Source organism: Eleutherodactylus coqui, chromosome 1 (genome assembly GCF_035609145.1).
Source record: "Eleutherodactylus coqui strain aEleCoq1 chromosome 1, aEleCoq1.hap1, whole genome shotgun sequence".
NCBI lineage: Eukaryota > Metazoa > Chordata > Amphibia > Anura > Eleutherodactylidae > Eleutherodactylus > Eleutherodactylus coqui.
Window position 1 is genome coordinate 351,566,266 of NC_089837.1, and position 17,440 is coordinate 351,583,705.

General features: G+C 41.7%; 1 protein-coding gene across 3 annotated transcripts in view; it reads right to left on the reverse strand.

Moving 5' to 3' along the window:
* Positions 1 to 17,440, reverse strand: part of CAMKK1 (calcium/calmodulin dependent protein kinase kinase 1) — a 204,229-nt gene that overhangs the window by 15,416 nt on the left and 171,373 nt on the right. For all 3 annotated transcript variants that reach the window (XM_066576900.1, XM_066576892.1, XM_066576908.1), the window contains exons 10-14: positions 14,453 to 14,652; positions 13,007 to 13,060; positions 12,358 to 12,431; positions 11,390 to 11,477; positions 6,627 to 6,755 (exon numbers count right to left, since the gene is read on the reverse strand). In XM_066576900.1, the coding sequence (XP_066432997.1) occupies positions 6,627 to 6,755; positions 11,390 to 11,477; positions 12,358 to 12,431; positions 13,007 to 13,060; positions 14,453 to 14,652 (545 nt within the window). The remainder of the gene's footprint in view (positions 1 to 6,626; positions 6,756 to 11,389; positions 11,478 to 12,357; positions 12,432 to 13,006; positions 13,061 to 14,452; positions 14,653 to 17,440) is intronic.

The following is a 17,440-nucleotide window of genomic DNA, read 5'->3' on the forward strand; positions in this document are numbered from 1 at the left end:
CTCCGGCAAAAAACCAAGCTGCAGAATCTAGGAGCCGGCGCAATCCCTCCGGACCTAGACGTAAACGGACAGACAGTTGACGCTGTCAGTGAGTTTGTGTACCTCGACAGCGTTCAGCACACAGATGGGAGAGCACTTCCAGACACCCCGCGGAGAATAGCACTGGCAGCTTCAGCAATGAGGTCCTTGAATAAACTCTGGCGGAGGCAGAACATAACACTCAGGACTAAGATTCAATTCTACCAGACCTGCGTTATACCAATATTATTGTACGGCTCGGAGACTTGGACCTTGCTGTCACAAACCACTGAGCGTCTGGATTCCTTTCACATGCGATGCCAACGCCAGATTCTTCATGTCCATTGGTTTGACTTCATAAGAAACAGCGAGATACAAGCTTGCATGGGGCTTGAGTCAATCACAGGAACAATAACAAGGACACGACTCGCACTTTTTTGTCATGTTGCACGCTTGTCAGAAGCTGTTCCGGCCCACGGTGCTCTAACCGCAGCAATTGCTAGCAAAATCGAGAGACGACCCCTTGCCGGATGGCGGAGGCCTCCTGGTCATCAGCGGCACTCGTGGGTGCAACAGATAGGCAACGGTACCTCCTCCGACATCAACACTGAATGGAACAATGCTCCTGGTCGTGGTCATTCTAGATCGGTGCTACGGACCCTCGTCATCCAAGCGTGATAACTAACTAACTATATTGGCCCCAGTAGTAATAGTGACCCCTATATCGGCCCCAGTAGTAATAGTGACCCCTATATCGGCCCCAGTAGTAATAGTGACCCCTATATCGGCCCCAGTAGTAATAGTGACCCCTATATCGGCCCCAGTAGTAATAGTGACCCCTATATCAGCCCCAGTAGTAATAGTGACCCCGACAGACTCATGCTGTTCATCTGTTACATAGATGGCCACATATATGAATGGCTGGCACACAATGCTATAATTTCCCCTGCAGTCAGTTAGACAGCCCTTTTAATGTAAGTGTTATTTTAGAAGTGGATCATGTCTACATTTTGTATTTTAGCACCACAGAAAAACAGCCTCCACATACAAGACTGCATGGAAATTTTGTTTGGAAAAAATAGCAGCAATACATATTTCTACAGACAAGCTGATCTTGGATGACTTGTAGCACAATTGTAAACATTCCAATTTGGTTTGGCAATGGCTTTTGCAAAACTCTGCATTGATAAATGACTTTCATAAAACAAACTTTGTTATTTACATGCATGACTGCGTACTGCGGCACTCATTAAGTTTGAATGATGTCGAGCTTGGAGTGTTTTTCCAAGTTATTTTTATATTACATTTTTATGCTCTCCCATGCCCCACCATGTACTTGAGCTACATGCTTACTGCGATGCTAGAGTACCGTTTCGGGATCATGGCAACTATCACATGATCTCACCGGGTCTTCTGGTGATTGAACACACTAAAAAGTCATCAGAGATGCAGCAATACTGAACACGTATTTCATTATTATTTTTTTTCAGTTTTTTTTAAACTTTTGTGTCCTATCTGACTTGAACCTGTGATCTTATGATTGCTTAGATAATACGTGCAGTACCTGTATTATTTGTCTTCTTACCGGTGACAAGCCATGGCAACCCATTGACCCTCGGATGGGAAGGGGGGGGGGGGGCGATGATTTCACAGAGATAGCTCTCTCCCTCTGCTAAAGGCTCTTTTAAACGCATATAATCATTCAAATGCCTGAAAGATTTAAAGATGTATTTGCATAAAGTGTTAATATGCATTAACACTTTATCATCTTCATTTGCATGTAAAAGGACCTTCTTTTTCCTCTATGAGTTGTTTGCTGAGCTGGGCCTGTGTTTAAACACTGTATTGATTATGTATGCAAAGCAAAACACAAGGATTACGGCCCATTTACACACAACGATTCTTGCTCCAAATTTGTTCAAACGATGGCAAATGAGCGATAATCATTGCGTGTAAATGCAACCATCGTCTACTTTTCGTCTGAACGATGATTTTAAGGTGAGTCTAAAATCCATTGTTTAGCCGGAGTGATAACACAGACCGCACAGTATGTTCGCAGCAGGTGCCAGAGATTACAATGTATTCTGCTGACAGCCCATGCGAGAACAGTTCCGCTGTGTGTAGAGCCCAGCCCACATGCTGGCCTCTGCAAACATTTCCCGAAGGCCCTTTTACATGCAAAATGATCACTAAAACTGTCAATCTTTCAATTGTCTGAAAGATTGTCTTTGCGTGTAAACAGACCTGTACACTGTGTATCCTTCATTCTTTTGAAAGATGAGCAAAATGCATTCAAATGGAATGTATTTGCTCAGTCTTTTAGCTGAACAATTGATTTTATGTAGAGCTAAAATCCATCGTTCAAACAAAAAGTGCATGATGCCCGCGTTTACATGTAACAATTATTGCTCATTTTTGGTTGTTTTGACGAATTTTGTGCGATAATTGTTGCGTGTAAAAGGACCCTAACTCTGTATATGTTACAAACAACATAAATCACAGCAGGGTAATGAATTAATGGTAGGGATTAGAGTTCTGTGTGATCCCTGCTGTTGCAGCTGGCCTCCCACTGCAGATAGCGCAAGCTCAGCTCTTGAGACTTCCTTGGGATTTCCTTCCATCCCATAACATACATGTACATCATGAGAGTGGGTGGAGTTAATACAAAAGTGGCTTGTGTGAATTGTCAACTTCATTTGTGGATTAGAAAGAAAACATTGTTCCTGGTTGATTTATATTTGGATCCCCAGTGAAGCGCAACAATTTTATATTTCATTTACTGACTTTATAGGAATGGACACTTTTTCATATTTTTTGTTGCACCGGGGTGTTTAAAGCACTTGTCCAGGAAATAAAAAAAGAAAAATAGTGAAACACACAATATGCACAGTACTATAAGTAGATCCCCAAATAACTCCAGTCATTTCTAATGGCTTATTTTGTCTAAGGGGCAATCATTGACAAAAATGACTGCTGTCAGATAAATGAACGTAGAATCCGTCCTACTTCTGCAGCAGGACGGGTTGCATCAGGACAGAAATTTGAAAAATTCTAAAGGACTCAAAAACATATTTATTAGAGATGAGCGAGCATACTCGCTAAGGGGAATTGCTCGATCGAGCATTGCCCTTAGCGAGTACCTTCCCGCCCGGGAGCGAAGATTCGGCTGCCGGTGGTGGGCGGGGAGCGGCGGGGGAGAGCGGGGAGGAACGGAGGGGAGATCTCTCTCTCTCCCTCTCCCCCCCTCCCCGCTACCCCCTGCTTATGGCCGCAACTCACCTGTCACGTACTCACCTGGAGAATGGCATATGACCACTATGCCAACTGACTGGCTGCAGCAGTCATGAGAAGAACGCAAGTTTTTAAGCAAACCCTATTGCGAAAATGATTTTCAGCCCAAAATACATTCATTTAAGTAAAAGATATTTCCCCAAACTGTCCACTGTCCACGAAGTATTTCACATAATAACCTATCACATTATTCCAGAAGGTCGCCGTATTACTGGAAATCTTACCATTTGAGATTAATATTCTCTTAAATCATCATTATACACCTCTTCTCCTTTCTGAAAAGGACTGATAGCTTTATAGTGATCTTGTTTTATCAAAACAGAATGCAACTAACTGCTCCGAAAAAAATATGTTAGAGCAGTGGAGGAAACAACACAACTAAATATAGGTCATCAATCCAATCCACTGAAATGATTTAATTAAATTTGCATACTTAATAGTGTCAGTGCTGGCTATAATCTATGGGGAAACTCTTCAACATGATTAAAATATATCACTTTTTTAAAGCTTGACTGCCTACTGCATTTTAAGGTTGCTCTTCATATGGGAATAAAAGACAAAATTCTGCATATTCCCATGGAAACCAAACAGTCTAATAACCATCTACGACAAGTGAACATCCTCACCCTGAATTCTGATTACTAGTAACTGTACATTGCATGTTATATAAGCACACACATTCGAACAGATTGTGACATGTTTAGGATCTTAAAATAGGATTTAAAGTTTTGGTAATGAAATTCACTGGAGGCAGAACACATTTGGGTCCAAAAATATAGCTGAATGGCTGTGATTGGTTCATCGAGTTCCGGCTGTGATTGGCTGCCAGCACTCAATGAGCCAATCACAGCGCTCGCTTTGCTGGAGGCGGGGTATTCAAAACCCCGTCTCCAGCAGAAGATCAGTGATGAGACGAGGAGGACGCCGCGCTGCTGACAGACACCATCAGGAGGCATCGGGACGCCGCGGACCAGGTGAATATTGTTTTTTTTTTTCGTGGGGCACCTAAACTAGGTCCTATTTTCAGGGGAGGCCTTATATTTCAAGCCTCCCCCGAAAATCTGATAGGTTTTACTATGAGGGCAGAACCCATTTTCAGGGAAATACGGTATAAGTGGCTTAAAAATATAGGACATTAGATGCAATATTTGCATAAGTCACGTTTATCTTTTATGTCTGCCAGTGTTCTCTCCTGGAATATTTCAGCAGTAATCAGCCGGCATCGTAAGTGTCCACTTTCCTTCAAACCATTTTTTAATTGCATGTATGTGCTGGTAAAAACTTTCACCATTCTCGTTTGATAAATCCCTGTATCTCTCCAGAAAGTCCTGTTAAATAGTTTTGATAAATGAGGCCAATGGCTTTAACCATTTCCAATCCACTGTCTGACGTCTGAAGACATTCCGATTGAAGGCTGTACAGCTCTGATGTCGGAAGACGTCCAGCAGGGTATTCTTACTGTAGATTACTGTTCGGTCTGTTGTTGGGGGCCTCTCTGGCATGTCACATACTGCAGTACTGGCTCTAGCCAGCTGATGGCGCCATTGTATAATGGCAGAAAGAGAAAGCCCCCTAGGAAACCCTGTATCCAAAACTGGATTGCAAAGGGTTAATGGTCAATATATTGTAACAAAATGGTACAATATTGAATATCCTACTTTCTTAGATGTCTATAACTTCAGTATCTTTCTTGCCTTACAGACAATTTTGGGTGCCATATTTGGATTCAGCACCCTGAATATAGGTAAGAACACCTATCTGTACACAGAAAAATAGACCCTGGTAACACAGTGTTATTGTTCAAAAAATCATTGGATCATGCAAAACGTAACAATAATTGTTCAGTGTAAACATCGCCAACAACTGAACGGCAAATAATAGTTTGTTTGCTCATTGTTAGTTGTTTATTTTATGCAGGGATAGAAATAGTTGTTCAGTCGTTTGCAAGTTGTGTGTAAAAAGCGATCGTTTAGTCATTCCCGTTCCCAGGCACAGTCCCCCGAAAGACCAACGAGTGAGTGAACAAGCAAATTCTGAGAAAATGTAAACAATTATCTGCGCGTGTATCAAAGCAAACAATTCTGTCGTTGTTCGCTTGTTCCAACTATTTCTCACTCCGTGAAAAAGTACTCTTAAGGCTCTTTTACACACAACGATTATCACTTAAACAACCGCACGACTAAACAAACTGCCGATATGTTTTAATAAAATGACATGTACAGATAATGGCTTTTAATCATCTGCGTGTGTTTATGCGATGGTTATCTGGCCAGCTGGGTTCCATTGTCTCCTCTCCACAGAGTACATAATGAGTAAACAGTGTACTCATTATCTATTAAAGGCAAACAAACCTCATCATGCAGCCGCTCGAAATTCCATTTAAATAGAATGAATTATGAGTGATCAAATGATAGGTTTTATGCTGGCTAAAAACCAGCATTGAGCAACAATTGAATAAATAGTGCATGACTGCCCGCGTTTACACGTAACGATTTTTGCTCACTTTTGGCCGTTTGAACGAATTTGGAGCGATAATCATTGCGTTTAAAAGGGCCTTTAGTTAACCTAATGGTTCTCACCCCAACTGTTCTCACACACATCTGATCTAGAAGATTGTGTATTCAAATATGTGCCAGTAATACCCTGTATGTACATGTTAGTGCGATATAATATCTTATACCTGTATTGTATATCTATTATTTTAAGGCTTTGTCCATCTTCTCCACCAATTTTGTTTTAGTTAGAGGAAAATGTGAATCAACTTTCAAATATTTAGGTAATGCACACATGTGTCTGAGTTGTCCATGCTTTAATAGTTCCTATGCTTTTTTTATAAATATGAAGACTTGATCCGGGGGAGGGACCTGTAGTTCCCTTGCCCCTCCAGGTTTCAGCCCCGGGAGAGTGGAAACCCCACTACCACCCCCAGAACATACCCAGTCCCAACCCTACCCCCTCTCACATCTTGCCCTGTAATTTGTCCCTGGCCAGGCCATTGTTTACTAAGAAGTGTTTTAACGAGAATAACAGCAATGTAAGGTGAGAAAGCTGGCAATACCGCAATGCTACTATTTTGATATACTTAGCCTAGCCAAAATATACAATACCTTGTAATTACTTTACCATGATACGCCTGTACAATTTTGCCGACTGCTATATTCTTTTATATTAAAAACTATCGTTGAAAAAAAAAAATGAGACTGGACTATGTAGAAACTAGAAAAATATTGGTAATTTTAACATTTGCGAACCTTATTTTTACAGATAAGTGCTACAACAAGAAAATCATATAGCGGAAGTAGTACAAGATATCATACCACGGCTGTCAAACTTGGGATAAGCTTGACTGAATTCTTCACTTCTTCCTCAGTGACCTCCACAATCGTACAATGCTCTTCCTCAAGTGGCATTGGGTCTTCACCATTTTTAGTTATCCAAGGATGAACCTAAAATAACATTGATAACATATAAACAAATTGCAGAAATTTCAGCTGTAGTACAACTAATTCATATGTTGCACATTCCAAGAGCCACAGCTTTTCTTTTTTATCATCAATATAGTTTCAGGAGAGCTTGGCTTTTTTCCCCCAGAATAAGTTGTATTCTGCAATGGCACAATTTTAGGGTAGATATAATTTATTAATCGGCTTGTATACATTTTTTTGGAAGGGAATTTTTCGCTCTCACGATGTTTGCAGTACAGTAAGAGCAACATGTTAACTTAATTTTAGAGGTCAGTATGGTTTTAGATTTTTTTTTTTGGGGGGGGGGGGGTTGTAATTTATTGTATTTGCACCATTTTGGTCTACATATAATTTTAATTTATAAAAGTAATTTTTATGCATCTTTTGAGGAGTGAATGTAAAAAAATAAGCAAATTGCAAATAATTTAGGCCATTCACAGTGCAGTATAAATATAAGGTTATCTTTATACTACAGGTCGTCACTAGAGTTGAGCAAACGTACTCTGTCGAGCTTGATGCTCGTTCGAGTATTAGCGTACTAGATGGTGCTCGTTACTCGAAGAAGCATCATGCCGTGTTCGACCCCGCCCCAGTTTTTGGCTCCTCCTTGCTGTGATGTGCCTATTTTGGCAAATGGCAAATTTTTTGTTGGGGAGGGAGAGGGAGAGAAAGAAAAGTAGTCAATGGGGTTCGTTACTGGAGTAGAGCTCTCAAATTTTCCGAAAAGCTCGACTCGAATAACGCGGACCCGAGCATTCGGGTGCTTGCTCGTCTCTAGTCGTCACTATTGCAGCACTGCCAAATATATATTTTTTATTGTGAACACTTTTTTAAGAAATAAAATAAGGAAAAATCTAGTATATATTTTTTTGTGGTGCAGGGACTCTTTCCATTTTAATATACATGGTTTAGCTTTTTAGGCACATACCAGTGGCAGACCCAGGACTGATTGCCATTGTAACCCATTAGCACCCTGCAGGAACAGGGCTGTATATTCCACTGGGCATTACCTTAAACATCATTGTGACAGCTATATCTTTCATGCAGGAAGTAGCACCCATGCAGATATATTTGTCGTTCATTGCTAAGGGGTTAAATGGCTCTGTTTTCACTGGGGAAAAAATGCATGGAAAGAAATCTGAGTCCATGTTTTTATGAATAATTATGCTGTTTAAATAAGATTTATGTGCTGCAAAGCGGAGGCAAGTGGATGTAAATAGCATCTTCATACAACTGACTGGGACACAATAAATTCTACTACTCTGAAAGGTAGTCGTTTGATGTGTCTGTTATTATGGAGCTTATGGGAAAAAAGTTAACGCCGAAGAATTTTTAAGTATCTTAAAAGTAGGTCAACCATTAATTCTAAGATTTTTTTCAAGATTTGAAACCAGTGTCGGTAAAAGAAATATTTTGAACTTTGAACATTATTGCTGAGGTATTTGCATATTTGTAATACAGTGTAAGGATTTAAAGTCAAGCTAGTTTGCAGCCACTTTATCATTTCAGCCTGCAGAAAATACGATATCACAGCATTTCCCTGCAGATGCCATTAGTACAATTAGGATCCATTTGCAACAGTTAATGCCTTAGGGCACATTATGACAGGTTATGTGAGCAGTCCTTTCACAGACTACAAGCTGCCAAAAAATGGCACCTGCACGAAAGAGACAGGGAATGAGAGTTTCTCATAAATGTGCATTTTTGTTATCAATTGTTTGCTTGCAATGGGATTAAGCAAATAACAACATCATATAAAGATATTTCTTATTACATAATTCAATTAGAGAGTATCCTCTGTAATCTAGATTCTCCCTTTGATTGATATGGATGATGTTGCCTACAGGCCAGTGAAGATGCCAGTGACCCGAAAGTCAGAGCAGGACTGGCCCAAGGAGAGGGACTGGGTTACAGGGGATATTCCGGGCTGCGGGCATGGTCCTAGCAAAGCTTATCAGAGTGTTCAGATGTAATTAGCATACAGTGCAGGATTTTTTACGTTAATTTCAAGCGATGTGCAAAGCTAATGGGTCATAATTAGAGATGAGCGAGCATACTCGATAAGGCAAACTAGTCGAGCGAGTAGTGCATTATTCGAGTACCTGCCCGCTTGTCTCTAAAGAGTCGGGTGCCGGCGTGAGTGACAGGTGAGTTGCAGCGGTGAGCAGGGGGGAGAGAGATCTCCCCTCCGTTCCTCCCCCGCCGCTCCCCGCCCACTGCCGGCAGCCGAACCTTTAGAGACAAGCGGGCAGGTACTTGAATAAGGCGCTACTCGCTCGACTAGTTTGCCTTATCGAGTATGCTCGCTCATCTCTAGTCATAATGGATACATATAGAATGTTTTTATAGTGACTTTTAACATGCTGCCAATGGTTTAGAAGGGTGAAGCCTGGTGACACATTCCCTTCAAATACTGTACATACTTTGGTAAATAAAATAACAGTATATAAATATAGATGAGCGAGTATACTCGCTAAAGGCAATTGCTCGAGCGAGCATTGCCTTTAGCGAGTATCTCCCCCGCTTGAGACCGCTTGAGACTGCAGGTTCGGGTGCCGGCAGCGGGCACGGAGCTGCGGGGGAGAGCGGGGCGGAACGGAGGGGAGATCTCTCTCTCCCTCTCTCCCCCCCCGCTCCCTCCTGCTGACAGCCGCTACTCACCGCTCCCCCGCTGCCGGCACCCGAACCTGCAGTCTCGAGCGGGGGAGATACTCGCTAAAGGCAATGCTCGCTCGAGCAATTGCCTTTAGCGAGTATACTCGCTCATCTCTATATATAAAGTATTAAGCTTTCATACCTAATCATTAGAGATGAGCAAACGTACTCGGATAAGCACTACTCGTCCGAGTAATGTGCTTTATCCGAGTACCTCTCCGCTCGTCCTGAAAGATTCGGGACGCGCTGCGGAGCGGGGAGCTGCAGGGGAGAGCCGGGAGGAACGGAGGGGAGATCTTTCTCTCCTTCTCTCCTGCCCGCTCTGCCCCGCTCCCCGCTGCGACTCACCTGTCAGCTGCAGCGGCACCCGAATCTTTCAGGACGAGCGGCGAGATACTCGGATAAAGCACATTACTCGGACGAGTAGTGCTTATCCAAGTACGTTCACTCATCTCTACTAATCATCTCTGTAAACAATTGCACCCATCTAATAGATTCCAAATACACATTATAACACTAAGGCCACAATGAAGTCCTCTAAATGTTGGGACCACTTAGCTAAATGTTGAGAGCAATACGGAAGCATTATGCAGTCGTCTCCATCTGATACTGATATACACATAACATATGTATACATATGCATTTGGGCAACTTTGGTAAATGTTATGGTATACACGGAGATGTGACCTCAGACAATAAAAATGTTACTAGAATGTTAACAATTATATAAACTCCACTAAATGAATTAGTTATTATGGTTGAGTTTGTCTGACTTGTAGGATAATGACTTTAAAAGGGGATCTATGATGTCATAAAGGCATCGGTGCTGGCTGCATGGCCCTGTAGTCGTGGTCTCACTGACTCCATTGACGTTTTTTTTTCCTTGACACTCAACTCTGTTCACCCGTACTGGCTCTTCTTAGATCTGGGCCCTGTGAATCCATTAAGTTGGTTGTCCCCACTGCTCACTGTCAATAGGTGATGTTGGACTGTCAATCAAGTCCAATGTCATAGCCTAGGGTGGTGTTTAAACAATAAAGTAATCTATGCTCACCATACCAATGTTCCTTGCTGCTCCGGTCCCCTCCCTCTCCCAGGTACAGCAATCACATGCAGTCTGAGCGCATGACCGCTGTGACCAGTTACTGGCCCCAGTTTTGGAATCTTTAAGGCCATGATTGGCCATGGCAGTCACACATATAGATGGCATGTGATTGCGCTATACCGAAGGATAAGGCCACAGGGAACTAGAGCTGTGGGAGACTGGAGGGCTTAGACATCAGTAAGGTCAGTATACGTTACTTTGTTATTTTAATGGCGACCACACGTTTAGGCTATTTTTTTTCTCTCATTAGACAATCTCTTTGAGTTGTAATCTACACACATCATGGCCACAGGCATGCTAACTGTAATATCATACTCTATGCTTTCACACAAGATGCTTTGTGGCAAGGGTTTTTCTGTAAAAGCTCTCAGTCTTTTATAATTCTTCTAAAAGGGGTTGTCCCACCTCTAGCTAGGGATGACCTATCCTCAGGGTAAGTCATCAATACCAGATGGACACGAGTCCACCACCTGGGACCCCCTGGTAATCAGCTGTTCCCCTTGGTCAGTGTCTTTGTGTACTGAATTGTTTTGCTGTAGGAAGCAGACAGCACCATGCATTGCACAATGGCCTAGTTTGATACTGCAGACTGAGTTCTATTAAAGTGAATGGGACTCAGCTTGCAATACCAATCCACGCCACTGCGCAATGCAGAGTGCTGTCTGCTTCCTGCAGTAAAATAGCTCAGTACACAAAGAAATTGCTCACCAAGGGGTCCAAAGTCGCAGACTTCTGCCAATCTGCTATCGATGACCTATTCTAAGGACCATAGCTACAAATGGGACAACCCCAAGAATACACATGTGATAAATGAAGGTTAATACATTATTTATAACAATCCAAAATAATGATATACCTTTATCTCTGGAACTCCAATTCTATCTTCTGGCTTCTTATCCAGCATTCTTATAATCAAGTCTTTAAGTTCATCACTAATGACTGGTCTTAAACAGAAAAGCAACCAAAAGAACAATTAGCTTTCTATTACTCAGGTCAACAAAATTAGGGCACAATCCATGCTAATATACTGTGTTGATAAATAACGTAAACAGGTTAGGTCATCCCGTGTTATGTCAATGGGTTATAATATCACTTTAAGGTAAATTATAAATGAATATTATAAAAGGGCACATACTCTTTCAATGATATTAGAGGTTCTTCAATTTCTTTAAAGGGGTTGTCCAATTATGAGCTACTCATGGGCTACTATCTTCAGGATAGGCCATCAATAGCAGATTGGTGGGGGTCCACCACTCAGGACCAACAACAATAATGTTTGTTAGGTTGCTGCACTCAGGCATAGAGCTGATTTCTGCCAGAAGTGGACAGCTCTGATTCCACTGCTGTGGACCGACTTGCTATTGCAGGCCAAGTTCCCAGCCTGTGCCATTGCAGTGGGGAGAGAGCTGTCCGCTTCGGGCAGAATTCAGCTCAGTCCATGAGCACAGTGGCTTGGAAAACAGCTGATCCGCCACTTGAGACCCCCACCAATCTGCTATTGATGGCTTATCCTGAGGATAGGCCATCAAGAGTTCATAACTGGAAAACCCTTTTCAATATTAGAAAGAAAGCAGCAATTTATTACATTTTCATGGAGTATGTGAAGTACAGATCAATAGTTAACACAGTCCTTCACATTACAGATCACTTTAATTAATTTGTAATATTGAACACGATGGTGGCAATGGTTGCCACAATTTAATAGATTCTACTCCGAGTGGAATGTATTACATGTGGTTGAATATGATGCTTAATACTTATCATTTTTGCAATTTAGACCAATATATAATAAAACCATGGACAGATATGACACATATTACATACTGTTCTGGGAACTCCACTGGTTTATGCTTTATTATGTTGTGTAGAACCAAGATGTATTCATCCATGAAAGGACACTAAAAAACAAAATCACAAAAATGGTTAAAGAGCTTGTACCATTGACTTAACACCTAGCCGTAGCATAGGTGATAAACGTCTGATCCCAAGAATGAGAGTCCCTTGTCCCCCTCTCCTCCTCACTGTAGGCTCACTGCAACCCCGCAGTGAAGAGGAGACTGAATGGAGTAGCGGTGGTCAAACATGCGCAGTGCCACTCCATTCATTCTCAACTGCTGTAGATAGTTGAGCGCTTGTACTCGGCTATTTCCGTCAGCCCCATTTAAATGAATGGAGCCGCTGCTCCATTCAATCTCCACAGTGGATGGATTTTGAGAGCTCTCAGTGACGAAAAGAGAGGGACATGGGATTCTGTTCTGGGGTTGGGTGAGACCTTCATCGATCACACTTATCACCTATCCTATGGATACAAATCCATAGAATTTGCACAAGAGTTACTTTAATCACTTTAATTTGCCAATAAAAATTATTTGATTGGAAGACGGTGATTGATAGTATTAACTGCTGTTTGGTGTTCATGTTACCAAAACTAATTTACATTGATTCTATGATTTAGGTCTATAATGTTGCTTACCTTTCCAAATACGAAACAATAAAGGGTGACTCCCATTGCCCAGACATCTAGCGCCTAGTAACAGAGGGAGACAAGAACATTTAGATTCCGAAATCTAATGACTATATAACGACACATACAAGGCACAGATGTGGAAATATAATATTTCCATTAGAGTGTAAATTGAAGATATGGGTTATCTGCATTTCTCTAGTTGCCCTTATGTCATTACTAGTATCCATTACTGACATGCCAATGAATGTCAAACTTCAAGCAGAACATACTATTGTGTTTATATGCCACGCAGCTTAATGTGGACCATGGGGACAGAAATGTGTGTTTACATTTTGCATTAATTTTTATAACAACTCTTTCCCATAAATGAATCCCCCCCACCCCCTCCCCTACCCCAGGAACGGGGTACTGAAGGTCCACACATAAATGGAGAGGTGATTGAGCATACTGATTGCCACTCCATTCATTTCAATAGAAGTGCCAGAGATTGCTGTGCACTACAAGAAGCTACATGCTGTTTAGATTAGCCAGTTTTGCCCATATGAACAGTGTTGGCCAATCAGAGTCAGCTCGCAAAAGACTAGCCCTCAAATGGCTATCCTAAAAAAAAAAAAGATGTGGCTTTTAAAAATCCCCCAAAAGTCATTGTGTCCGTCAGTCCGAAATAAGCCGTGTCCTCAAGGAGTTAAACGTGAGTTATAAGAGTTTCAAATCGGGAAGATGATTTGTTACAACCCTGTACAGGGCTGTTTGGAGCAAAATTTAGCAAACCATGACAGGTTGTTGTTGACAAGGCTTTATTGCCTTCCAAGAATTTACACTTCCCCTTGAGAGTGTACTCTGTGTCCTCTGTGAATCTCTTTCACAGTATGTAGGCAACATTAAATGATGTGATGTCAATAGCATAACATGCAAATCAAGAACTTCAAAGAATTGCCCTTTAGAAAATGATCAACAGCGTTCTATGTAGATGTGGAAAAAAATAAATTTCCATTTTTGTGATACTGTATGTTCTAGAAAAGACTTTCTAGGGGAAAAAAATTACCTTTTGATAATCTCAAGTCATACATACATAAAGTCAAAGCATCAAACTTCGCACTGGTGACCAAAGTTGCAATCAACACTTCTTTATTATACCCTACACACAGAGGCATAACTTGATGCTCCCGGGCCCCAATGCAAAACCTGGAACGGGGCCCCCAACTATAATGCTTTACTCATAGTACTGGGTTCCCTAAATGGAGAAGAGAGGCCTTATGGGCCCCCTAAGGCTCCTGGGCCCGGGTGAAACCCATCCCCTGCATCCCCTATAGTTACGCTCCTGCCTACACAGCAGTATGAGTTTGACACTATGCAAGTAACAGAAAAGAACATTCATTACCTATTTAGAGTACAGAAATATTTCTGGTATACTTTCCTTTTCTCTGATCTGTAAATTAAATCATACTCTACCTTGCCACTGAACCCCTGGCCAGAATCTGAGAGAGTTTCAGGTGCCATGAAGGCTGGAGTCCCAGCAGTACTTGACAGGAGAGCATCATTGCCTTCAAACTGATTGCTTACTCCAAAGTCGGCTATTTTAATGTGGCCATCATCTCCAAGTAGTAAATTTGATGGTTTTATATCTCGGTGAATAATCTTCTGGTAATGTACTAAAACAAAATAGAAAAGATTTCCTAATTAAAATACAGTGATACAGGGCATTAATTATTATGACAGTATGTTAAGAGTTGGGTGGAATACACAAAGTCCATCTCACATTTTTTGCTAGAGTTAAATGTTACCATATAAAGACATATTCATTGAAAAAACATTCTTAAATTGGAAAAAAGATATTAATCAAAAAATCTCAAAAAATTATCGACACATTTGCCAACATGTTTATTGCATTGTGTGTACCTCATGAAATAAAACACATTTACAATTGATTTTCAGTGACATTTTTGTACCGTTTTTCTTCTGTAACTTGCATGTTTTACACTACAATACAAGCTGTTTGATGTGTTCAGTGCTTATTCCATCAGGCAAGCTCTCTGGCCGCTCAGTGTGCTGTCCTTCTCTCTGTCCTCCTGAATGCTAATCTAAGCCGATAGCTTAAAAATCACATAATATTACATGGAGGCGCTCAAATATAGGGATCTCGAAACAGAATACTTAAAATTTTATTCTACCTGGGCTGTCTGGGTGGAGTTCCGAGACTCTACCTCTGTCGCGTCTTGGCTGAGGAGAGGATCGGTGTCATGAGAGATAATTTACCGTATATACTCGAGTATTAGCCGACCCGAGTATAAGCCGAGACAATAAGTTTCACCACAAAAAACTGGGAAAACTTATTGACTCGAGTATAAGCCGAGCTATACTTGAGTATATACTGGGTAAAAAAAACACCCTCCATACTCACCTCCCAGCTGGCGTCTGTGTCTGTGTGACAAGCTGCTTGAATTCTCCCCGCTGTAATCCCCTGCTGTCCTCTCTGCTTGGCTCTGTCAGGGCTGTGTAAGTAAGCGCTGTGATTGGATTGAGCGCCAGCCAATTACAGCTGGCGCTCAATCCACTCACAGTGCTTACTTACACAGCACTGACGGCAGGGGATTCGAAAGCCAAGCAGAGAGATGACAGCGGGGAGAATTCTAAAGCAGCTTGATTGACTGTGAATGATCGAGCACCGGCTGTGATTGGCTGACGCTTGATCCAATCACAGCTCTTACTTACACGGCGCTGATGGCTGGGGATGACAGAGCAGAGCAAAGAGGATGGCGGGGGATGACAGCTGAAAGAATTCAAACAGCCTGCCGCACCGCCGCCAGAGACACAGCCGCCGGCTGGGAGGTGAATATGGAGGTTTTTTTGTTTTTTTTAAGCCATGTCTGACTCGAGTATAAGCCGAGGGGGGCTTTTTCAGCACAAAAAAATGTGCTGAAAAACTAGGCTTATACTCAAGTATATACAGTAAGTGGCTTTGTACAGCAATTTGGAAAAACCACCATACCTGAAAAGGTATATGATTCTAGGGTACCTTTTTCCTCTTTAAATTCTTCTTTTGATCCCCCCCCCCCTTTTTTTTTCTTCTTCTAACTTCTTTCCTTTCCCATTTTCTTCTCTACTATTATACATTCTTTGGCATATTCTTGGATTGAAAAAGCAATTGGAAGGGGATAGTGTTGTGATTGCAGGGCGCTCTCCGGGAGGTCCTCACAGGAAAGTCAAGACGACATCAAATCCAGTGATATTAGATACGATTGTGAAAAATGTCCTTCTGTTATTGCATACAGTTCAATATTCATTACTCTATATTTCAACTCTGATAGTAATTTTCATATGAAAGTTTAATAAGATTCTTTAGAACATAAAATCACATAATATAGACTTAAAAAGAAAGGTACGCCATCTTTATGAGTGTTCAGTAGAGAAAAAAAAAGGGCTACAAACTGAGCTGTCAGAAAGACTGTCGGTCGGAATGAGCAATGCACTGCATGTAATCTAAAACGTACAAGCTGCAGAGAACCAGCATTCCAAGATTTTTTACTTCATACAAATTGTAAATTGGTCCTCTCAATAGAAGCATGTGCCTATGTAGTCCGCAGGACGCATGCAGCCGTGGCTTTTAGAGCTGACAGTAGGGAAATGGTGGGGAAAGTATATATAAATGTCATATCCCTGGACTCAGCGCTCCCAATTCAATGAGCCCATAACCTTAGTTTATCAGGCATATGGGAGCTGACAGATTCACTTTAAGGAATCATTTTTACAAACAGAAACAGGAGGTACCCAAAATGAGCTTTCTGTTCCCCAGACATTGTCCACATATCCCTATAGCTATGAAATACCCTTGCAGGGGAATAGGTGGAGCTAGATTGATGCGCATCTTTTCAACCTTCCTGTGTTGCTACAGTACCGCGTTTCCCCAAATATAAGCCATATCCTGATTTTTCGGGAAGGCTTAAAATATAAGCCCTAACGCAAAATTAAGCCCTAGTTAAACTACAATTAAAAAAAAAAATAATAAAAAGGAATATACTACTCAGCAGACTCCGTTCAGGTCCCTCCTGCTGCTCTCTAGAGCCCCAACGCAGCTCCCTCAGTCCTCCACTGCCCCCACACAGGATCACTTCTTGGTTACGGAATACATAAAACCCGCCTCCATGAAGTGATGGCTATGATTGGTTCTTCGAGTGTTGCATTAATTGGCTAAGCAGCGCTTGGAGAACCAATCAAAGCTATTGCTTCGAGGAGGCGGGATTTATGAATTGGCTGAGCTGCCGCTTAGTCAATTCATAAATCCTGCCTCCATGAAGCGATGGCTGTGATTGGCTGAGAAGCACTCAAATGGCCAATCATAGCCATTGTTTAGTGGAGGCGGGATTTATGAATTCCTTAACCAGGAAGCGATCCTATTTATGCGGCTGACGAATGTGAGAATCGCGCCAGGCTCTAGAAAGC